General features: G+C 40.5%; 1 protein-coding gene across 1 annotated transcript in view; it reads left to right on the plus strand.

The window, feature by feature from the left end:
• UNC5D (unc-5 netrin receptor D) overlaps positions 1-23,225 on the plus strand; it is a 591,157-nt gene extending 567,932 nt beyond the window's left edge. The window contains exons 16-17 of the mRNA XM_032618440.1: positions 10,413-10,591; positions 23,021-23,225. Of these exons, the coding sequence (XP_032474331.1) occupies positions 10,413-10,591; positions 23,021-23,225 (384 nt within the window). The remainder of the gene's footprint in view (positions 1-10,412; positions 10,592-23,020) is intronic.
• The last annotated feature ends 1,378 nt before the right edge of the window (positions 23,226-24,603 follow it).

Here is a 24,603-nt window from a genome sequence, read left to right on the forward strand (position 1 = left end):
AGCTCTTTCCTCAAGACTGCAGAAGGATGAGACGTACCTGTTTGTGTGTTGGGCTAGAATAAGTGTTCATTCTATACATCTTCACAAATAGAATTGATTCCCTACATGTAGATCTGCCTACAAAAGGATGTCTTGATTGAATGATCACTCAAGGCCCTTCCAACCCTGGGACTGTTTCATTCCTGGGAAAAGCATATATCTGGTGATAAAAACCATCTTCTTCTCCCTAAAGCTGACTTGGTTTTTATGGTAGACGTTTTGAGAAAAATGAAGATACATAAAGTTCTGAGAAATTGGGAATAGCTGGAGAGAAGAGGCAGGATATATTCAAGACATGGGTCTATATCAATTACTGAGTCAAGAATAATAGATCAGTTATTAAAGGTCATCATACTTCATGGCCACTATGCTGAAAGATTCTGCTTTAGGTGGTTTTAATAAGTTCATAATAAGGTAGCATTGATTAATAATAATAAAGAACTAAAATTTTTGAAACGTTCAATAGATATCTTTGAAGTATGTATTTTAATATCTCACCCACCAAAGAAAAAAGAATCCTCACATATCTGGGCTCAGAGCTCCCCCTTCCTACCTTACTTTAAAATGGATTGCCTTAGTCTCACTATATTTCGAGATTTTAGCAATGGAACCATGAGAGGTAAAATATGTATGTGTCTCTGTGTGTGTGTATACATACATATATATATATATATATATATATGAAATACAAAACATTGATTTTAAATTAATTAATGCAGTGAGCATACTCAGTGAAGGCATTTGGTTCTTTATGTTCAGCTCCACATCCATCATGTTCCTTCATGCCTCTTATCGAAATGGTTTTCCAAATAATCATTCATATCCTTCTCAAATTTAAAAATTATTTCAGTGATCAAGGTAATATATCTTTTCTGTTCTTTAGAGTAGCCATTATTGTGTTAATCTTTGGAAGCAGGTTGGTTCTCCTTAAATTTAACCCAACTACATTACCTAATGATGATAGCCAGCTGATACTCTATAAAGCAACAGTATTGTGGACTAAAGCAAAGTAAGTTTGCTAATATTGAGCAGAAGGGAAGAATCCCCAAGTCATTTATTTCCTCCTTCCTTATTAATGCAATAATATTAAAGAATCTATCTTTTGGTAGAAACAACTTAAAATGGGAATCTTGCATGTTAAACTTTTCCCTTCAAGAAATTCTCTTATCTTTCTTCTAAAAGGGGTAGAAGTTGGGGGATGATGTGTCTGTTACAAAGTAGACAGAATACTTGGAATTCCTCACTGATTTACAGCTCCCGCGTTAACCAGGGAGCGGCACCTTATCTCCTGTGTTCAGAGCATGAAAATCTACTGTTCCTCTGCATATTTAATTTAAACAATCAGAAGATGTGATGCATCCACTGGATTCTTATTACTCGGCCCAGATGACTTTTAGAATGCGTCATAAATGTTATGTAAAGTGTCATCCTTACACATGGGAAATATTTAAATTTGGAAACTTTGTAAGGGACATGGGGGCCCATTTATTAAAGTGTAGTAAGTAGAAGAAATACATATTTTTACAAGTCAGTCTCATGTAATACTTTATTCACCTTTAGATCGTACCACTCTGTCCATTTTTTTCTGAAGACTTTGTGTATCAGGGTGCTCTTTCTTCTGCCAACAGGAAAGACTGAGCTTGGTCGAGTTGGTCAAATCATAGATGCCACGAGGGCATCTGTCTCTGTCTATTGCCATCTTTTCACATGGATACACTGTGTTTTCAGTTTCATCAGCAAGCCACCTTTTCACATGTTAACGCCCTTTAGTGCCATTTTACAATGACAATTACCATGTTATCCTGTACAGAATTCCTTTTATTCTCTCTCTCAATGGTTTTTTACTATTCTTTTTAAGGACATTACCCTGCCTTAAGTCAGGAAAATTTTTAAAGAAATGATTCTTACTTGATCTGTATTTTTAAAGGCTAGAAGAAATTTTACATACCATGATGAAAAGTGACGTATCTTGTAACCTATCTTATGCAGTAAGAAGCCTGAGGTGGTTTATTTTATGAACATCTTATATATCAGAAAAGCACTGGGCTCATTGGTTCAAGATGGCGGAGCAGACGGACAGGCGCTCACTCCCTCTTGCTAGAGCACTGGATTCACAACTAACTGCTGAACAATCATCCACAGGAAGACACTGGAGCTCACCAAAAAAGATACCCCACGTCCAAAGACAAAGGAGAAGCTGCAGTGAGATGGTAGGAGGGGCGCAATCACAATAAAATCAAATCCCATAACCACTGGGTGGGTGACTCACAGACTGGAGAACACTTATACCACAGAAGTCCACCCACTGGAGTGAAGGTTCTGAGCCCCACATCAGGCTTCCCAACCTGGGGGTCTGGTAACAGAAGGAGGAATTCCTAGAGAATCAGACTTGGAAGGCTAGAGAGATTTGATTGTAGGACTTCGACAGGACTGGGGGAAACAGAGACTCCACTCTTGGAGGGCACACACAAAGCAGTATGTGCATCATGACACAGGGGAAGGAGCAGTGACCCCATAGGACACTGAACCAGACCTACCTGCTAGTGTTGGAGGGTCTCCTGCAGAGACGGTGGCTGGGGGGGGGGGGGGGGGGGCTGTGTCTCACCGTGAGGACAAGGACACTGGCAGGAGAAATTCTGGGAAGTGCTCCTTGGCATGAGCCCTCCCAGAGCCTGCCATTAGCCCCACCAAAGAGCCTGTAGCCTCCAGTGGGTTGCCTCAGGCCAAACAACCAACAGGGAGGGAACCCAGTCCCACCCAACAGCAGACAAATGGATTAAACTTTTACTGAGCTCTGGCCACCAGAACAACACCCAGCTCTACCCACCACCAGTCCCTCCCATCAGGAAGCTTGCACAAGCCTCCTAGATAGCCTCATCCACCAGAGGGCAGACAGCAGAAGCAAGAAGAACTACAATCCTGCAGCCTGTGGAAGGAAAACCACATTCACAGAAAGACAAAATGAAAAGACGGAGGACTATATACCAGATGAAGGAACAAGGTAAAACCCCAGAAAAACAATTAAATGAAGTGGAGATAGGCAACCTTCCAGAAAAAGAATTCAGAATAATGACAGTGAAGATGATACAGGACCTAGGAAAAAGAATGGAGGTAAAGATCGAGAAGATGCAAGAAATGTTTAACAAATATCTAGAAGAATTAAAGAACAAACAGAGATGAACAATACAATAACTGAAATGAAAAATACACTAGAAGGAATCAATAGGAGAATAACTGAGGCAGAAGAACGGATAAGTGACCTAGAAGACAGAATGGTGGAATTCACTGCACAGAACAAAATAAAGAAAAAAGAATGAAAAGAAATGAAGACAGCCTAAGAGACCTCTGAGAACATTAAACATGCCAACATTCGCATTATAGGGGTCACAGAATAAGGAGAGAGAGAGGAAGGACCCGAGAAAATATTTGAAGAGATTATAGTCAAAAACTTCCCTAACATGGGAAAGGCAATAGCCACCCAAGTCCAGGAAGCGCAGAGAGTCCCAGGCAGGATAAACCCAAGGACAAACACGCTGAGACACATAGTAATCAAATTGACAAAAATTAAAGACAAAGAAAAATTGAAACAAGGGGAAAATGACAACATACAAGGGAATTCCCATAAAGTTAACAGCTGATTTCTCAGCAGAAATTCTACAAGCCAGAAGGAAGTGGCATGATATATTTAAAGTGATGAAAGGGAAGAAACTACAAGCAAGATTACTCCACCCAGAAAGGATCTCATTCAGATTTGATAGAGATATCAAAAGCTTTACAGACAAGCAAAACCTAAGAGAATTCAGCACCACCAAACCAGCTCTACAACAAATGCTAAAGGAACGTCTCTAAGTGGGAAACACAAGAGAAGAAAAGCACCTACAAAAACAAACGCAAAACAATTCAGAATATGGTAATAGGAACATACATATCGATAATTACCTTAAATGTAAATGGATTAAATGCTCCAACCAAAGGACACAGGCTCACTGAATGGATACAAAAACAAGACCCATATATATGCTGTCTACAAGAGACCCACTTCAGACCTAGGGACACATACAGACTGAAAGTCAGGGGATGGAAAAAAGATAATCCATGCAAATGGAAATCAAAAGAAAGCTGGAGTGGCAATACTCAGATAAAACAGACTTTAAAATAAAGAATGTTACAAGAGACAAGGAAGGACGCTACCTAAAGATCAAGAGATCAATCCAAGAAGAAGATATAACAATTATAAATATATATGCATACAACATAGGAGCACATCAATACATAAGGCAGCTGCTAACAGCTATAAAAGAGGAAATCGAGAATAACACAATAATAGTGGGGGACATTAAGACCTCACTCATACCAATGGACAGATCATCGAGACAGAAAATTCATAAGGAACCACACGCTTTAAATGACACAATAAACCAAGATAGATTTAATTGATAGGACATTTATAGGACATTCCATCCAAAAACAGCAGATTACATTTCTTCTTAAGTGCACACAGAACATTCTCCAGGGTAGATCATACTGTGGGTCACAAAGCAAGCCTCAGTAAATTTAAGAAAACTGAAATCATATCAAGCATCTTTTCTGACCACAACACTATGAGATTAGAAATCAATTACAGGGTAAAACTGTAAAAAACACAAACACATGGAGGCTAAACAATACATTACTAAATAACCAAGAGATAACTGGAGAAATCAAAGAGGAAATTAAAAAACACCTACAGACAAATGACAATGAAAACACGTTTTCGTTGGAATGCAGCAAAAACAGTTCTAACAGGGAACTTTATAGCACTACAATCCTACCGCAAGAAACAAGAAAAATCTCAAACAATCTAACCTTACACCTAAAGGAACTAGAGAAAGAAGAACAAACAAAACCCAAAGTTAGTAGAAGGAAAGAAATCATAAAGATCAGAGCAGAAATAAATGAAATAGAAACAAAGAAAATAACAGCAAAGGTCAATAAAACTAGAGGCTGGTTCTTTGAGAAGATAAACAAAACTGGCAAACTATTAGCCAGACTCATCAAGAAAAAGAGGGAGAACACTCAAGTCAATAAAATTAGAAATGAGAAAGGAGAAGTTACAACAGACACCTCAGAAACACAAAGCATCATAAGACACTACTATAAGCAACTCTATGCCAATAAAATGGACAACCTGGAAGAAACGGACAAATTCTTAGAAAGGTATAACCTTCCAAGACTGAAACAGGAAGAAAGAGAAAATATAAACAGACCAATCACAAGCACTGAAATTGAACTGTGCTTAAAAATCTTCCAACAAACAAAAGTCCAGGACCAGATGGCTTCACAGGTGAATTCTATCAAACATTTAGAGAAGAGCTAACACCCATCCTTCTCAAACTCTTCCAAAAAATTGCATAGGAAGGAACACTCCCAAACTCATTCTATGATGCCACCATAACCCAGATAACCAAAGCCAGACAGAGATACTACAATAAAAGAAAATTCCAGGCCAATATCACTGATGTGTATAGATTCAAAAACCCTCAACAAAATACTAGCAAACAGAATCCAATCACACATTAAAAGGATCATACATCACGATCAAGTGGGATTTACCCCAGGGATGCAAAGATTCTTCAATATACGCAAATCAATCAATGTGATACACCATATTAACAAACTGAAGAATAAAAACCATATGATCATCTCAATAGACGCAGAAAAAGCTTTTGACAAAATTCAGCACCCATTTTTGATAAAAAATGCTCCAGAAAGTGGGCATAGAGAGAACCTACCTCAACATAATAGAGGCCATATACAACAAAGCCACAGCAAACATCATTCTCAATGGTGAAAAACTGAAAGCATTTCTTCTAATATCAGGAAAAAGACAAGGATGTCCACTCTCACCACTATTTTTCAACGTGGCTTTTGAGGTCCTAGCCATGGCAATCAGAGAAGAGAAAGAAATAAAAGGAATCCAAATCAGAAAAGAAGAAGTAAAACTGTCACTGCTTGCAGATGACATGATACTATACGTAGAGAGTCCTAAAAATGCTACCAGAAAACTACTAGAGCTAATCAATGAATTTGGTAAAGTTGCAGGATACAAAATTAATGCCTAGATATCTCTTGCATTTCTATACACTAACAACAAAAGATCAGAAAGAGAAATTAAGGAAACGATCCCATTCACCATTGCAACAAAAAAATAAAATACCTAGGAATAAACCTACCTAAGGAGGTAAAAGACTGTACTCAGAAAACTATAAGACACTGATGAAAGAAATCAAACATGACACAAACAGATGGAGAGATATACCATGTTCTTGGATTGGAAGAATCAATATTGTGAAATGACTATACTCCCAAAAGCAATCTACAGATTCAATTCAATCCCTATCAAATTACCAGTGGCATTTTTTACAGAACTAGAACAAAAAATCTTAAAATTTGTATGGAGACACAAAAGACCCCGGAGAGCCAAAGCAGTCTTCAGGGAAATAAATGGAGCTGGAGGAATCAGACTCCCTGGCTTCAGATTATACTACAAAGCTACAGTAATCAAGACAATATGGTACTGGCACAAAAACAGAAACATAGCTCAATGGAACAGGATAGAAAGCCCAGAGATAAACCCACGCACCTATGGTCAACTAATCTATGACAAAGGAGGCAATGATATACTATGGAGAAAAGACAGTCTCTCCAGTAAGTGGTGCTGGGAAAACTGGATAGCTATATGTAAAAGAAAGAAATTAGAACACTCTCTAACACCATACACAAAAATAAAGTCAAAATGGATTAAAGACCTATATGTAAGACCAGACACTATAAAACTCTTAAGAGGAAGACATAGGAAGAACACTCTTTGACTATATAAATCACAGCAAGATCTTTTTTGACCCACCTCCTAGAGTAATGGAAATAAAAACAAAAATAAACAAATGGGACCTAATGAAACTTAAAAGCTTTTGCACAGCCAAGGAAACCATAAACAAAACGAAAAGACAACCCTCAGAATGGGAGAAAATATTTGCAAATGAATCAAAGGATTAATCTCCAAAATATATAAACAGCTCATGCAGCTCAATATTAAAAAAACAAACAACCCAATCCAAAAATGGGCAGAAGACCTAAATAGACATTTCTCCAAAGAAGACATAGAGATGGCCAAGAAGCACATGAAAAGCTTCTCATAACTAAACGTAACTAATTATTGGAGAAATGCAAATCAAAACTACAATGAGGTATCACCTCACACCAGTTAGCATGGGCATCATCAGAAAATCTACAAACAACAAATGCTGGAGAGGGTGTGGAGGAAAGGGAGCCCTCTTGCACTCTTGGTGGAAATGTAAATTGATACAGCCACTATGGAGAACAGTATGGAGGTTCCTTAAACCAAAAAGAGAATTACCGTATGACCCAGCAATCCCACTACTGGGCATATACTCAGTGAAAACCATAGTTCAAAAAGACACATGCACCCCAGCGTTCATTGTAGCACTATTTACAATTGTCAGGTCATGGAAGCAACCTAAATGCCCATCTACAGACAAATGGATAGAGATGTAGTACAAATATACAATGGAATATTACGCAGCCATAAAAAGGAACAAAATTGAGTTACGTGTAGTGAGGTGGATGGACCTAGAGACTGTCACACAGAGTGAAGTAAGTCAGAAAGAGAAAAACAAATGCTGTATGCTAACACATATATGTGGAATCTAAAAAAATGGTACAGATGAACTGGCTTGCAAGGTGCAAACAGAGACACAGATGTAGAGAACGTATGGACACCAAGGGTGTAAAGTGGGGGGGATGAATTGGGAGACTGGTGTTGACATATATACACTAATATGTATAAAATAGATAATAAGAACTTGCTGTATAAAATAAAGGCAAAAAAAAAAAAAAAAAAAAAAAAAAAAGAAAGGAATTGACTACTCTGCCCAAAATAACTGCTTATTACAGAACAATTTCTGTTCACTCAGTAGCTACCTATCCTTCAAGGGCAACTCGGATGCCTCCTCCATGAAGCTCTACTACTCTTAATTCTTGAAATACAATGCTAATATCACTCAGAGAGTATTTTTCTGAACCACCCTGCTCTGTGGACTTTTGGTACTTGTCTTGATGCAGGGTGACGTAGTGAAGTGAGTCCTGGTAAAGGTATTAGGGTATCGGGATTCTAGTTTTAGCTATGGCACCAATTACCTGGGTAACTTCTACCAGAGTTTATATCCCTGTGGAGTCTATAAAAAATGTCGAAGACTGATTAGGAAATTGAGGCTGAGGGAAGTCCTGTAGCATCCAAGGTCACTGAGCTACGAAATGTGAACTTACACTGCAAAGCAAGATATTTCTGACTCTGAAAACCACACTTTTTCTGTTAGTCCATCCTAACCTCCAAAACTGGAAGAATTTTGATGAGCGTTGTTCTATAATAGTCCAGGGAATAGAACTAAAACCAGTAAGTAGAATCTGTTTAATCTGATAACATGTACTTTGAAGTTCCAAGAGTAAGATATAACGTGCAGCATTTCTCAAAAAGTATTTGACCATATGACTGCTCTTTCTTGGAACATCTTCTGAGATACCCTGTGGGAATACTGGGTTAAGGCATTGTGTTTCCAAAACATCCTCCCTTATGTAATTGTGTTAAATGGTTACAGAAAGACAAAACACATGATCATTCATTAATAAGATCTTTGTATGAACTAGTTTCCTCAATTAACAGATTTTTGAAGATGTAAGACACACCAAGTCTGAAGGCTTAAAGCTCCATGAGCCTGGACCCTAGCCAAGAAGGGCTTCCATGGCTGTGGTGTCCACAGAAGGAGATGTGTAAAAGGTCAGAAAAACATCAGGGGAAGCTCACAGGGGCAGTTCAGGAAGGGCATGTGTTGACTTAAAGGACAGCCCAAGTCGACAAGTTCCTAATGCAAAGGATAGTTTCCTGGCGTCTAAACAGTGCTAACTAGTCCCTTAACCCGACCTCAGATTTGTGTTTTAATTTCCCTTTGCGTTAGTTATCTTCTCTTGCATAACAAATTACCACAAATCTATCAGAAAAAAACAACACCCGCTCATTGTCCCACATTTTTTGAGGGCAGAAGTCTAGGCATAGCCTAACTGGGTTCCCTGATCAGGATCTCACAAGGCTGAGGTCAAGGTGGTGGTGGCAGCAGTACATTCGCATCTGGAGCTCAGAGGTCTGTCCCCAGATTTATTAGGGCTGTTGACAAATTCAGGTCCTTGTGGCTGTAGGACTGAAGTCCCCAATTTCTTGCTGGCTGTTGGACAGGGCTCACTCTCAACTCCTAGGGGACACCCTCAGTTCCTAGCTTCACCCCCTCCCACCCCCAACCATAGGCAGGTCACAGCGTGGCTATTTGCTTTCTTCCAGGCCAGCAGGAGAGATACCTCCAGATAGGAGCTGCGTCTTCTCTCTTTTAAGAGCCACTTGATTAGGTCAGGTCCACCCCGGGAAAAATATCTCTTCGTCAATGCACAGTCAACTGATTAGGGACTTGCAGAATCCCTTTTGCCTTGTATCCCATCATAATCACAGGAGTGATTCAGCTACCTTTCAAGCCTTAAAATTCTGTCAGTCCATATAAACTTTCAGCAGCTATTCTGATATGATGGATGGATGTGTGATTTCACACTGGATATGATGATCTAATTGTTATGATGTATAACTAATCCTCACTGGACAGCTCTTAAGTCAGAAGAGTGGGCAGACAGCAGGCAGAAGCTCTCCAGCCTGCAGCACTCCGCCGGCTAGCCCAGGTCTCGTCGCTGACTCGTGGCTGCCTCCCATTTTACAAAAGCAATTTAATTCTGAAACAAAACCAAAATATTTCCTATAGAATCACACTTGAGGCCTGGGAGAAACACAAACTTGAAAATGATCAACATACAATCAGGTCCCCTTTGTAGCTTTCCTGACACGTGGCTTCCCAGCCAGCTCCTTTGATCAGCACATTCTTCTCTGATCAGCTCTGACTCTCAGAAGGTCTCCTTACAGTGAACTGAAATCTGTCATCTGGTAGCTTCTTCCTACTGATTTTAGATTTTTTTTTTTTTTTTGAGAATTAAAAAAAAATCTAAGTCTGCTCTCACCTGACACCTCCTTGGATGTAGGAAGCTGAACTCCCCTGAGTGGAAGAGGCTTTTGTAAAGCTCCAGTACACGGTTTCCTAGGCTACTAGAGACACTATTTACTATTTTAGAAGAGAGGGGAACTTGTCAGTGTATTTTATAGACTCCATCACAACAGGCGAGCATTTTTGCATGTGTGTTAACACAACTTCTCTTAAAAAAATAAAAGTGTTGACCAGTAAGGCTTCTACTTAGATCTGATCCTGCTTTCCTTATTTTGTTTACAGAATGAAAGAGAGACCATCACTTTCTTTGCGCAAGAGGACAGCACTTTCCCTGCGCAGACTGGCCCCAAAGCCTTCAAAATTCCCTACTCCATCAGACAGCGGATTTGTGCTACATTTGACACCCCCAATGCCAAAGGCAAAGACTGGCAGATGTTAGCACAGAAAAACAGCATCAACAGGTAATCGGGGGCAACTTCAAAAAGAGGATTTTACTAAAAGAGCTTGAAAACTAAAATGGGGCGGGTGTATCTACGTGGTTTCCAGGCCCTGATATCTGTATGGATTTCTCCGGCTGTATTTCATGTGAAATCTGGACAAGGAAGTGGGAAAAGAACAAAAATATGACACAGTGTGTGGCCCTTCCTGCCACCCCACTCTGCCTTTGGGGACGTTACGGAAAAGTCCTACTTTAGTCCTGGTCCCATCTCCAGGTTTGCTAATTGGGCCACCATAATGGAGGTTTAGACTTCGTCATCTTGGTGCTGGTGCGGGATCCCAGGGTCTTGAGACAGTGATGGAGAAACAAAGCAGCAAGTTTCTCACACCTCCTCCCTCCCATCGGGTAACCTTAAGTGTTATTTAACCCCTAATAAGGATATGCTCAGCCTGAAGAAGTGGGTGCGTGAATATAAAAAAGGAAGTTTGGGGGCTTCCCTGGTGGCGCAGTGGTTGAGAGTCCGCCTGCCGATGCAGGGGACACGGGTTCGTGCCCCGGTCTGGGAGGATCCCACGTGCCGCGGAGCGGCTGGGCCCGTGAGCCATGGCCGCTGAGCCTGCGCGTCCGGAGCCTGTCCTCCGCAACGGGAGAGGCCACAACAGTGAGAGGCCCGCGTAACGCATAAAAAAAAAAAAAAAAAAGGAAGTTTGAGATGATACCTCTCAGGTCTGAAGGCGGAGGGCATCAAACAAGCAAAAGCAAAAGTCTGCTGCTTAAACCGACACTATTCATTACCGGGCTACTGTTGTGGTTGAGTTGAAAGGAGAATAGCGAGATTCATAGTGGGCGCTCGTACTTTGATGAGAAAAAGCAGGGGTGATGCTATTCAGAGCAGCACTGACGGGGAGGCCAGTTAGGGCTCAGCTTGAGGGATGACTGGTGGGGAAAAGGCATTGACAAATAGGATCTCCTCTCTCACTAACCCACCCCGCAAACCCCAGAATGAAAAGAGAACAAGTTTTCCCAGCACCCTTTTCCTTCCCTTTCCTTTGGTGCTTTTTATGTCTTTTGAGACAAAGCCTTATTTTTCTTACTGTTTGGCTTACTCTGTCATTTCCATCTTTTTTTGTTCTTTGTTTTCACAGACATCCTACCTGACTCTTTCTTCTCTGAAAGGAAGGTAGATGTCTGCCAAGAAAGGATAGAGGGCCGCTCCCTGTTTCAAAAGGGATCCAGAAGCCAAGAACGAAGGGCCCAACTAGAAAGCAGTCAGGCTCAGAGAGGAAAATCAAGAGAGAAGGCATGGCTGTAAGAGAAAATGGAATTTACAGACAGGCAGGCCCAAAAAGAACACATTCTTGAAAAAGGCACATAGTGAAAATGAGAGAATACAAAAATGTCTGAGGGTATAGGGGAAAAAAAATTCGGTTGAATTTTTCCCAGCAACTTTGATGAAGGATGAGATGTGTCACATATAACCTGTGAACACCATGACTATGTCAGGTTCGCTTTCTGATCCACCTGGGGACAAGAATGAAAAACTAAGCCAGAGGACAGAATTTGGTCTAAAGAAAGGAAAGTGAACACTGGGCAGGGACTCAGGAGCTCTGTTCTGGTTCTACAGCTAATACCAGTCTGCCCAAACACATCACTTACCATCCCTCTGTTACTTTTTCTACAGATGCAGTTCATAGAATTCAAACTACATTAACTCTCTAATCCAGTCTGGCAATAAGAGTTTATGATTTTTAATTCACCACTTGCAAGAAAGTAATTGCCGCAAAGTATCTACCTACTCCTGGCTGCTGGCCTTCATTTGCTAAAGAAGCGTGTGCACGTTCCTGCCTTGTTCATTTTATTCTCCACTTCCAGTAAACATACGAGAACTACACAGGCTGCCTCCAAAGCCATCAGTTTCTGACCTTGCACAGTAGGGAAAACGCATTTCAAACTGGGAGACTAAGGTTAGCATCCTTTTGTGTCTGGGCTCTAATGAGCAGTAAATAGCTACACAGGAGCACGCCTGTCCCCTCCAATGTCGGGGGTCAAAAAAGGCAACCATTGGATGTGCCTGTTTGCTTTTGCTTGCTTTTGTTTCTCCCCAAGACCCCTCTCTCCAGGAAAGCCTAAACGTCCTTAGTGTACAAAATTCAAACAACCTACTTTATGGAAAGTTTCTAACACGGTTCTAAGAAAATGTCCATTTTAAATAAATGTTACTCCCTTTGAAATGTTCACAATTAATAGCAAGTTAGAATAGCATGAATGCACGGAATCTTTGTAGTTAAATAAGGTTTCATCTTTAAACCTTATTTAGTTACCATATTCGACTTCAGTGAATGGCATTTCCTTCCTCTTTATTCTCTAGCTTAACTCTCCAATAGGAGTCTCATTATGGAGTAAGAACGATTCAAACTAGGGGTTAGCAGGCTTCTTTCTGTTAAAGAACCAGAGACGGTAAATGGTTTAGGCCATATATGATCTACTGCAACTACTCAGCAATTATTCAACTCTGCTTCTGCGGTGTGAGAGCAGCCACAGGAAATATCTAAACAGGCGGGGCTGTGTCCCAATAAACATTATTTACAAAAGGAAGCAATGTATTTGGCCTACAGTACATGGTCTGCTGACCCCTCATCTAAACGAGTCTGCTCTCATTTAGTAAAACTTTCATAGGACCTGTTGCTGCAGTTAGAGTTACACCCGCGGCTAAGCTAAGGCACAGGATAAGGCCCCTTTCTGCAAGCTGGTGTTGTTCCGGCAGAGATGGCCACGAAGATATTCAGAGAAGCCAAAAGAGAAAGATGATGGAAAATCACCTCGCACCATGTCAGCTAATCCCCATTCTCATTTTGCAGAAATTGTCCAGTTCATTAAACGTTTCCACTACTGTAGCAGAAATGTATCTTCTCCTACATGGGAAGAAACATATGGGACAGAGATGAAGGAGATTTTCAGATTAAATTGTCACAACTTATTGTGTAATCCCAAATCACTGGGCTTGCTCTCTTGGGGCTACAAATAATATAGTACTTATTATACTACATAATCATCAGTCGCTAATGTGATCATTAATGTGTGTTAAAACACAGAAATCTGACGTTGTCAATACGCCGGTATTATTGGGTAACAAAGCTGTTGGATAGCGTGAGATTTCATCAACCCTGGGATCACGAGAGAAAGATGATCACAAAGCAGAGTCGGTCTTCTATTAGGGAATTCACCTACCATGATCTTGTGACAGCACCTTTACCTGACTCTCCCCTTCCCTTCAATTTCCAAAAGTGAAAAGCTAGTAAAGCAACAGCCCTCAAACCATGAAGGAAGCACTTTCAAAGGGAGTGGAAGGAAACATTCACTGTTATCGTGTTGCCAGTGGAAATGTTCTCCTTTCGGTAAATGCAAATGTCACAGATGATAATTTGCCTTTTTGCCTAACAAAGTTTCTACTTAGATCTGAATAGGAGAGAAGATACATGAAATAGGAAGTTAAAGGCTTAGAGTGTGAGACATGTCAGTGGGTGCACTTAAGGCAGCAACGCAGGTGGCTCTGCAACTTGCTTGGCATATCGATTATGATAAATAAGCCACACAGCCTAGCAAAGAATGTCATAGTTAACAGTTGCAATTACAGTTTCTGTGGGCAAACTGACGATTACTCAGAGTCCACACGTGCTGCATTTTAGAGCTGAGATTGCACATTTATTCTACAAATCCAGCTGCAATAACTCTCCTCTTCAATGCTCTTGGTCACAGGTGATTGGTAGGTAGGTGGGACTAATAAAGAGTTGATCACATAGGAGTAGATGGTGGGGAGCTTTGCTGAGAACTAAACAAATTAAATAATATCAGAAACTAACTGCTTCAGCTAGAAGTAATCTTCCGTATCTAAACTTCCATAGCGCTTTGTATTTTTATGGTACTTTTTTATTTTTTAATTACAGTTAGACATATCTAGATAGTACTGTCTAGTTCGGGGAAATTCAAGAAATTTGTCTTGAATGAATGACATGAACTTTTTCTTTGGATAGTACACTTGACCTTAAAAACTTGCCTCCTGGGGCTTCCCTGGTGGCGCAGTGGTTGGGAGTCCGCCTGCCGATGCAGGGGACGCGGGTTCGTGCCCCGGCCCGGGAGGATCCCACATGCCGCGGAGCGGCTGGGCCCGTGAGCCATGGCCGCTGAGCCTGCGCGTCCGGAGCCTGTGCTCCGCAACGGGAGAGGCCACGACGGTGAGAGGCCCCCCGTACCGCAAAACAAACAAACAAACAAAAAACTTGCCTCCTAATACAATTGAATTAAGTGTCAAAGGATTTTGAAAGTTGGTCTCAAAAGAGAGCAGGTTACAGGGCTGACACTGGGGAGGATTCCTATCTTTCAGCACCTGAAATTCTACTATTGGATCATTCTTCTTTAAGGCCTCATGATTTGCATATTCCAGAAACCCTTGTGAAAACATAGCCAGCTTGACCAAGTTGCCGTGGGAACGGATGTTGGATAAAGTGCATGAGATACAAGAGGATGAGAAGGGAAGTGACCAAAATGGAAGAAAGGATTCCAAGATGGAAAGGAGTAGATGAACCACACCTTATTAACAGTTTCTCCTAATAGCACACTTGCTTGAAACTGCGTAAGCACTGCCAGAGAAACCTATTTATTATTGGTCAGCTGGGTAAAATAGTTCAAATGTAGTTTGGATGTTAATGTTTTTGGGTGATGCTAGAGAAATCGTGAGCAAATGAAATTTCTCAAACTTCATGGCTGATCAGCGGTGCTACAGTAACTTGTTTTTCCACCAAATCTTTTAACAGGACCTCTAATGAGAAGCAGAATCTTCTCAGTTGAGGTCAAATCCTTTTATTCCCTCTGTCCGCCCTCTTAATTGGATACACAGGAACAGTGAATGGCCAGAGGGCAGTGGGAAAGGACAGAGGAAGATTGCAAGACAGTTTATTAATCTGTCTGAGTAACTCTTGAGAATTCACTAAAAGTGGAAGTCCCGGGGCCAGCTTTCTTTTGGGGTGAAGGAAGGAGGAGGAAAAAAGTGAGAGAAAGTGATTACAAAATATATACAGAATGCCTGCTTCACAGGCAGACCGCCAAGGGTGGTCACTCAGGGACCCGTGAGACTAGGTATTTTCACTCTTGTGTTTTGGGATTTGCTAGGATTACACCAAATGAAGCTGTCTGGGCTCTGCAGACTAGAGGCTAGAAAACACATCCTAACCTTTAAATAATAAAAATGGATGTGAGGCTGCCATTTCCAAAAATCAATATTCATGACTCTTCTAAGGAGAATTAATGCACAGGAAGATAGCATTCATTACACAGATCCTTGGAGGCAAAATATGATAAAGCTCAAATCAGATTTTCTGGTTCTGGCCCAATGGACTTGTGCAGAGTCTGGATTTGAAGAGCCCTCAGTGTGAAGCCAGAGGGACCCAACACAGCCAAGTGGTGGGTGTTCAGGCTTCATTCCACTTAAGTTAGGGACTCATGAAACTGCCTACTAATATGAATCTGAAGACAGCCTAGGGCCAGTTTGGCCCTGAACAAACTATATATAGTTTATAAGTGGCAGGTGTTTCTCCTAAAGGCAATAAGGGAGAGAAGCTGTTTCTATCCCTCCAAGAGAACCAAAGTCGCGCTCCCACTCTAAGCTGCAGGGGTGGTGACAAGGGGCAAGTTTGCATTGGTCTTTGAAGGACTAGGTTTCCCTCCTTTAAGCTAATGTAGTTTTCAGATAAGATGGACATGCCTAAGCCCCTTTATAGCCGAAATAATCCCCTTCACGGGTCTGTCTCAAAGAGACCCGGAAAAGCTGACAAAGTCACAATCCCCGGATGTGATGTTTTCATAATCTGAGAAAATGAAATTATGGGAAGGATTTTGCCTAATTCATTAGAGAGTCCTTTGATAAAGTGCTTAACTATTTCTTGGCGGTTATTTGTGAGGTTTTATTGAAACACACTGAGTATTTTGCAAAAGGAAAGGTATCAATATCTCTCCCTTTCCCCCTTCAGGATTAGCACTCCGGTCTTTTCTCTTGGAACAAATAGTGGTCATTCTCCTTTACCCTCAGGATCCTTGAAAATGTCTCAACGTTATTGAAGAGGAACATTAAAGGAGACGTATTTTTCTATGCTATATCCCAATTCAAAGAAAAGTTGAGCTTTGATTTTGCAGTTTTCATTGCCTTTCATTGCCAAATATGAGAAACTGTCAGAGCCTTATCAGGAATGAAACTGGAGAATTGAAAACGAGAGTCTACAACTGGCTTTATTCCTGTTTGGAAACCCACAGCGGGTTCTGAAGGCTCCAGGGCTAACATATATTTTCCAAAGAAGGAAGAATCCTTGCTGGTCCCTTTCAGGAGCCAGATAATGAAATCGGCAAAAGGAAGAACTATGAGGGGAATTTTATTGCCAAATTCATTGGTCCAAAAGGATTAATGTACCACCTTTGGGGCACGGCAGAGTGGAACTCAGCATGTTTTCAACTGCCTGTATCTTTTCCTTTTGGGTTTCCCATACCAGCTTCATTTCACTTGAAGGCACAGGGGGGCAATAGGCAGAGGTGACATAATGGCAAGCATCTTCTGCTTATTCTTTAGGAAATGAAACAGACTTGCTTTATCCTGAAAGCTGCTCTCTGCTGTTTGTTGAGTACCCAGTGAGGATGACGTTTGGGGATGAAAGCTTGAGGAATGGACCAAATGCTTATGCTGTGGTCCAGTTACCGCTGTCCAGTATAAATGGCTTTTCTCTTCTATTTGCATTTAAAGAACGATAGGGAGGGTTGGTTTTGGTCACATAAGAGGCTTTCATTAAATGAGACAATTACGATGATAGCGGGGATATTAATTTTTTTTTTCATTGTGACTATGTTTCAGTTCCCTATTTGGTACTATACAGTAGGACTACGCACCATTCTTGTAATGATGTCTCCCAATTTATTATAGGCAGTTTAACTTAGTTTTCACTTTCTGTGCTGCCAACCTACCAGGAAGATATTTTTCAAATATGCTTTTTTTTAAAAAAAAATAGCTGACTTAGATATAAATGGCAACAGCTTATAGAATAGAAACATACTTGCTGCCTTAATGTTACAGGTGCAAGTGCTCCCTTGTACTTGGAAGTGCTGGGTGACATCCTAAATTCTGCATGAAAGTATAGCATGTACCTGGGATGAGGCGTCTTCTTGTGCTAAGGATGTTAGGCTGCAGTGCAGATGTGGTCCCCTGCTAGGTTTTATTACAGAGGAAATTCATTCTCACCATTAGTTACAAAGAAGGGCTTACAGCTTTCAAATAGGCATGTCAGCCCCCTGGTAGCATGGCTCTGAGTAACTAAGATAAAAGCTTTGTTATCTGGAATTCAGAATGAAAGGGAAGTCCCTTATAGGCCACACATAGTCAGACAGAACTAAGACCCTAAGCAGGCAGACTCCAGCTTTAAGCTCGCACGTGCCCTTGGTAGCTCTTTCTGTGTGCATGTCCCCAGGGCTCAGATAGAGTCTCAGACCTGTGCCCCGTCCTGTTACTGTTATCTAATCTTTTTGTTAACTGACTGAGGATTTAGATGTTACTATTCCCTAAGACATTTGTATTTGAATACTGCTTTCAAGTACTAAAGAAAGGGTGGTATCTTTCAATTCACACTGGATACCTAGACACCTTTCCTTTCCATAGAATGAGCCCTGCACTGCAACAGTATATAGACTTATATGGCAGAATTTTATCATGGTCCTCAATTCTCTCTTCCTCTTTGTACCCCAAAAAAGAAAACAGATGGCACAATAATTATTTCCAGAAATTCTCGAAATAACCTAATTTTCGTTATTAGTTTAATGTGGTCATTCATTTGAAGATGTATTTTGAAAACTGAGATTCTATATAAAAATTTGGTGGTTGACCCATATACACCATTATAAGTTGGTCTCTGTCTAGCTAGTGAAATTGCTAGATTCATGTTCCCAATTCTGCCCTGGCTTCCACATAAAGAATGGAATTTTAATTGGGCTGGGGGACAGCGCAGATAAGGAAGTCTCAGAAAGAAGAAATTAATCATAGTAATAAAACAACTCCTCAGGGGCTCAGGTGAATAGAAAGCATGTAGGCTCAACAAAACGAAATTAAACTTAATTAACTATTACTACTCAATGAATTTACATGGATAAATCTATTCAGCTGTCTTAGCATGTGGTTTTTTAGTTCATCTGGACTTTTTCAGTGAGAGTTCCAAAGAAAAAGATGGAGTCACTGAGTCTACAGGACTTAGGACAAATAAACTGAAGACATAGGATGATTCTAAAGTAAATTCTTTAAATTTAGAGAGTAAATAATCTTATGTACACAGTATGCAGCATCTTTATGAACCACAAAAAAATAAATCTTATTTTTCAGAATTACCTCAGTCAATCAGAATTTGAAAAGGCTATGACAAAAGATTCAGTGCATAAAGAAGTAACAGTATGAAGCATCTAAGGCAAGCATAATAAACATTTACTTCTTTAAATATTTTCCAAAGAGAAAGGAAAAAATGGTTTTGTTTTGAGCCATCCACTGGAATTTCAAGATGACTGCTTTTGCCAAATGTTCTTTATTCATTTCAAAAATAATAATAATAATCAAAGACTCAGGAAATCAACTATTGCTATGAATTCTACTTTCTAGTATTAACCATGTTCCCTGAATTGTGTGTGCATTTACCTGCTGGTGTCCAAATGTACCAGCATTATTATGAAGAGAAATGGGTCACACAGATTGGGGTCAAAATAATTTCAAAAGTGAGGTATGGAGATAACCAAATGGATATAGGGTATACCAATTTTCAAAAAACTCAATGCATTTGCACACATGTAAGCCGTAAAATAACCCTACTGTGTTTGAGAAATAGCCCATAGCATTAGCACTTTAGTGTCTTTTGCCTATTAATTCTTCTGGTGTAGACAAGTAAGTGTAGTTCGATAGGATGTCTGTTTATCACAAAGCTGACTGAATCGTTTTTAATAAGGCTGATATGCTCCTACGTGTATTTACTAACATTAAGTGGAATTTGAGATTTGTGTGTGTTGCCGAGTGTACTTGTATAAATCAGAGCATCAATCTGGAACATGCTTTGGGGAGCACATTTCACTTGCTACAGTATGTTCAGAGATCCATGCCAAGGGAGAGTTCTATTTCTGCCTCTTTGATCATTTAGCTTCCTGTTGGCCTGGGTGCCTAGTCTACAAATCGGGGCATTTGCAGGACTTCTCAGAACCAAGTGGCTGGCAAGAGCCATCCTCCAGCTCTTCTCTTCTTCTTCTAGGCAGGTGCACTTAAAACACCTTCACACTGCAACTGGATTCATGAATATTTTGAATAGCATGCTGGGACAAGGATTCATCACAACCTCCAGAACATAGTCTGTATGCCTCTCCTCAAGTTTTGTTTTTGCATTTTCATGCCCAGATCATCTTCTCATGTCCTGAAATGTCAAAGCTCCCCAAATGATACCAAGGATAAAAGTCTCAGAGTGCTTGGGGCAGGACACGTAGCTTGAGGACCCAGCAACTTTCACCCTCTAGGTGCTTATTTTCAGATGCAGCACAAAATGAAAGTTCAATCTCATCTTCTCTGAAATTGCTAGTATGTCTGGAAATCTAGTTTGGGTTATAAGACAACATGGAACGTGGTCAGCACCATGACCTAGGTGCTAAATCTGGCCCCACACCTGCTTTTCTATAGCCCCAGAGCTAGAACGGTTTCAGGAGGATAAACAAAACAAGAGTGATATATATGGTGTGACATGTGAAAAGTGTATGACATTCAAATTTCAGTGTCTCTAAATAAAGTTTTATTGGAACACAGACATGCACGTTCACTTATGTATTGTCTATGGCCATTTCACACTACCATGGCGAAGTTGAGTAGCTGCTACAGAGACCAGATGTGGCCCCTACGGTCAAAAATACTTGCTGTCTGGAACTTTAAAGAAATAGTTTGTCAACCCCTGGTACAGAATAGAGGGTAGCTTTGGGGTTAATAGGATCGCAAGGAACTAGTCACTCCAACAGACACCAGTCCATTGTGGTTCAGTAGGAAATACAAAATATAAACCTTCAATACTATGAGAAATCTGTGCTTCTTTTTGTTGTGCTTGCCAGCATTATTTTTCTTTTGAAATGACAAGGGACAGCATAAAGAATTATTTCCCCCCTCCAGGAAACAATGTGTGTCCATGGTCTATTCTCATAAATTACATGGAAAGACATTATCACACAGCCCACCCAGAATCCACTCACACAGCCTCTCAGTTTTTGCCTCTTTCTCAGCTATTCCTCCAGTTTGTATTCTGCCTGCACATTGCTTGGGGTGTACCAATCTATTTACAGACCAGGAGATACAGTAACTTCCCCCCAAAACAGCTCCCTACAGCTAAAAGGAAGTGGCAGTATTCAAAACAACGTTTTGAATAAAAGGAACGAGGATCCCTTCCACTACAGAAGCAACATTTGCTTTGCCATTTCTATTAGTGTAGAAATAAATAACTATATTTGATTCGAAGGCCAGCTGTGGAGAGGGCGACGAAGGGGAGAAGGAAGGAAAGATAAAAGGAAAAGAAACTGGAGAGAATAGTTTTAAGCTGGCCCTCTCCCTCTCTCAATTAAAGATTCAGATGTAGTGGAAAGCGTATATCGTACCCTGATATCTGTGCTATTTGGCAACCAACTAGCTTTAAGTAGTGTCGTAAGACCTTTGAATAAAATAGCACTTTATTCACTCAGAATTACTATGTGTGTATGTTGCTTGTGAATGATAACGTGCCCTTAAAAGCTTGTCTTCTCTTCCACTTGCTCTTGGCTACATGAGTCTGCTTTGTGATTATATGCTGAGTCTGGTGATGGAAAGTTGTACCATCCTCAAAATAGGCAATTCTTGGTTGACTCTGGAAAATCTTTTCAACTCATCAGAATTTTACCAGAGGTGACATTTCTATCCGTGCTGCAGAAGTACCTGTGAAAAGCTGTGACCTCTTAATCCTTTGTGTTGTCTCAGTCTTCATCAGAGCAAAGTTATTGTCCAAAGGGTTATCATTTGTTTTCACTGAAGATCCCATATCATCTGAAACAAGCTCCTAGCAATCAACTACTCAGTTGACGGATATGGAATAAATACCTGTCATAGTGTTATAAGTGCTGTTGTAGAATCAGAAAATGATTAGCTATGACTCTTCTCTTTCAGGTGTCTGCAATCACACTGAGAAGGCAGAGGTCACACACATGGAATATATAAGCATTTTACTCACATGAAAATTTAAGCAGAAGCGTAAAAAGAGTTGAGAAAAGAAATAAATTACTTTGAGAGGACATGAGAATTATCTACAATCCAGGCATTGTAGGAGTATAGGATCTTGATAAACAGAGGAGAAAGAGGGAAAGTGGGCATTTCCTAGTGAACAGAATACACTGGATGAAAGCAAGAACAAAGTATTACCTAAGTCAGTGTTAATGGCTCAAAGGAGAAAAGAATATTGAGGGAAAAAATATATATATTACCAGAGCTAGTTTGATGCCGGACCAAGGCAGGCACCGAAAACAAGTGGAGTAGATACGTGATGATTTATGAAATAGAATGCAAGGTATATTAGAGAGTTTGGAGAAATAAAGAGCTATAAGGCTTCTGCTGGAATTTAGTCGTAAAATGATAGAGCATAAATTAAATACAAATGGTATGAATGGAGAGGAAGAGTGAAGATGATGAGTTTGTCAAAAAGAAACAAAGGGAAGACTCAGAAATCAATGTCCTGGTGTGAGAGATTAGAAGGATGGTTGTAATTACTGGGACATTTGTTATAGTTAGAATGGAGGCCAATGGATTCCTGATGCACCGAGTCTGAGGAAGTGGAAAGCTATATCTAACTGGAGCAGTCCCAAGGTCATTCAGAGATCTGTGACTAGCTCATTATTAACCCATAAAACAGGAGATGCCGACTTAGACACTGTCCACTTGGAGCTGATAAGTACTCCATTTAGTATACGAACCCAAGAAGACACAGATACAATTTTGACAGCCCTTAGGTTTACCATGAGAGACATAAAGAGGGGTCAGATATTTTGGAAAAAACAATAGGAATGAGTTATATCATCACATAAGCTAATGAAGTAGAGCTTTTCAAGAGGGTGTTCAAGAGAGAAACACACGTACACGTATACACACACCACTCAAGGAAAGTGAGGACTAAAAAAAGACATGGAGGATTAAGAAGGTCATTGGTAACCCTCCAAAGTACAGTTTCAGTTTAGTGTTGGGATACAAACTGGACTGTCCCCAGACCTGCGTTCGTGGAGCTCTTTATTCCTATTTTAATAATATCTGTTCCAATTCATTTTTAATTCCCTTACAGTGATTTATATTTGTTCCTTTATTTCTATTTTTGTCATTTCGTTTATTTAACTCTCTGTCCAGGAATTTATCTTATTTTGCTACACAAAGTAGCCCGTCTGCTGTCATTCTGAACCTGTGGGAAGCTCGTCATCAGCATGATGGTGACCTTGACTCCCTGGCCTGTGCCCTTGAAGAGATTGGGAGGACACACACGAAACTCTCGAACATTAAGGAATCCCAGCTGGATGAAGCCAACTTCAGCTACAGCAGGCAAAATGGACTCTAGTCCACTTCCTCTCATGAGAGAGTGATGGCCAACTTCGGGACATTTGCTTTACAGGGGAAAGAAAGAGGCGGCTTTCTGCCCAGTGGCATTTGGGGAATTCAGCCTTCATTTACAATCAGTGAGCATCCCTGATTGAAGAAATTGCATTTTATATAGGTAAAATATGTTAATAGGGAAAAGTACAAGCTCTCTTAAATATATGCGTCTCCTCTGAAGCCACACTCAGGTTCACAGTTGAGGAACTTCTCGGATTTGGAGTGGCAAGGATAAAAGCGAGGGCGTATCTAGATAAAAGTAACTGTGGGAAAAGATGAGCTACAGCAAAGCTGGGAAGGCAGAGATTGAATAAGTGCGTGTTTTGCAACAGAGTTTTAATGATGTGCCCCAAAGTACCAGCTGATTCTGGCACCAAATTGTCTGAGTTTTCTACCAACTGGCATCTGGGATGCGAGCAATCATTGTCAACTGGCTTTTAGAAGTGAAACACGGTTGCCAACCCATCTGTAGGACTTCAACAACGTCAAGGAGGGCATTTAGAATTTCGAATCTGAGTACACCACACCAGCACCAATTCCCTATCTATCCTAGCCACTTAATGGAAACAAGATCGAGAGGTAGAGAGATCACAAGCTAGCTCTAGCAGCGTACCTACCCCTCCTTCATTTTCTCCAAGGACCAAATCCATCCACATTCTTTCTTCCCCTTCCTTACGAATTACACTAGGGGGAAAGTTTCAAGGAGCATAGACTTTTCAATATGGAAATTTATTTTTTTCTAACTCAAAGCAGGACGACCATCTCTATTCCCAGCTAAGCCACTCAAATTGCAAAAGCTATCAGAACACAGCTTATCATACAGATTTCGAGACAAGGGAGGTCAAATCAGGTCCAAGGAAACATGAACTGCAGATGCCTTAGGCCTCAAATAAGCTGTTATTCTAGGATGCAGATGTTGATTTAGTTCCCCAGTGCAGTTGTTATGAAGGGATTAGGGGGTTTACTGTCCTTCACAATCCAGTTCTTGAATTTTCTAGCCTTTTGGTACTATGTTATCACAAAATCTCTCCATGGGGCTATAGGTCATCCTCCTTTTGCCTCTTGGGAAATTAGCAGACGGTCTTTGCTCTAAATGATATCCGAGTACATAGACCTGAGAAACCATATGCATTGTTCAAGCAGCCTTCAAGCTCTGATAATTCAACCTCACCAAGTATGCTTTCTTTCCAGGACCATTAATATATTGTTTTACATTTTAAATGAGAGGCAGTGATACTGTGGAGAATTGAAATCCACAGATAATACATAACCCCCATCTTAACACTTCACTCCATCTTTTATCCTATTTAATCATTTTTGACAAGATGTCCAGGTAGACTACA

Source organism: Phocoena sinus, chromosome 21 (genome assembly GCF_008692025.1).
Source record: "Phocoena sinus isolate mPhoSin1 chromosome 21, mPhoSin1.pri, whole genome shotgun sequence".
NCBI classification, from domain to species: Eukaryota; Metazoa; Chordata; class Mammalia; order Artiodactyla; family Phocoenidae; genus Phocoena; species Phocoena sinus.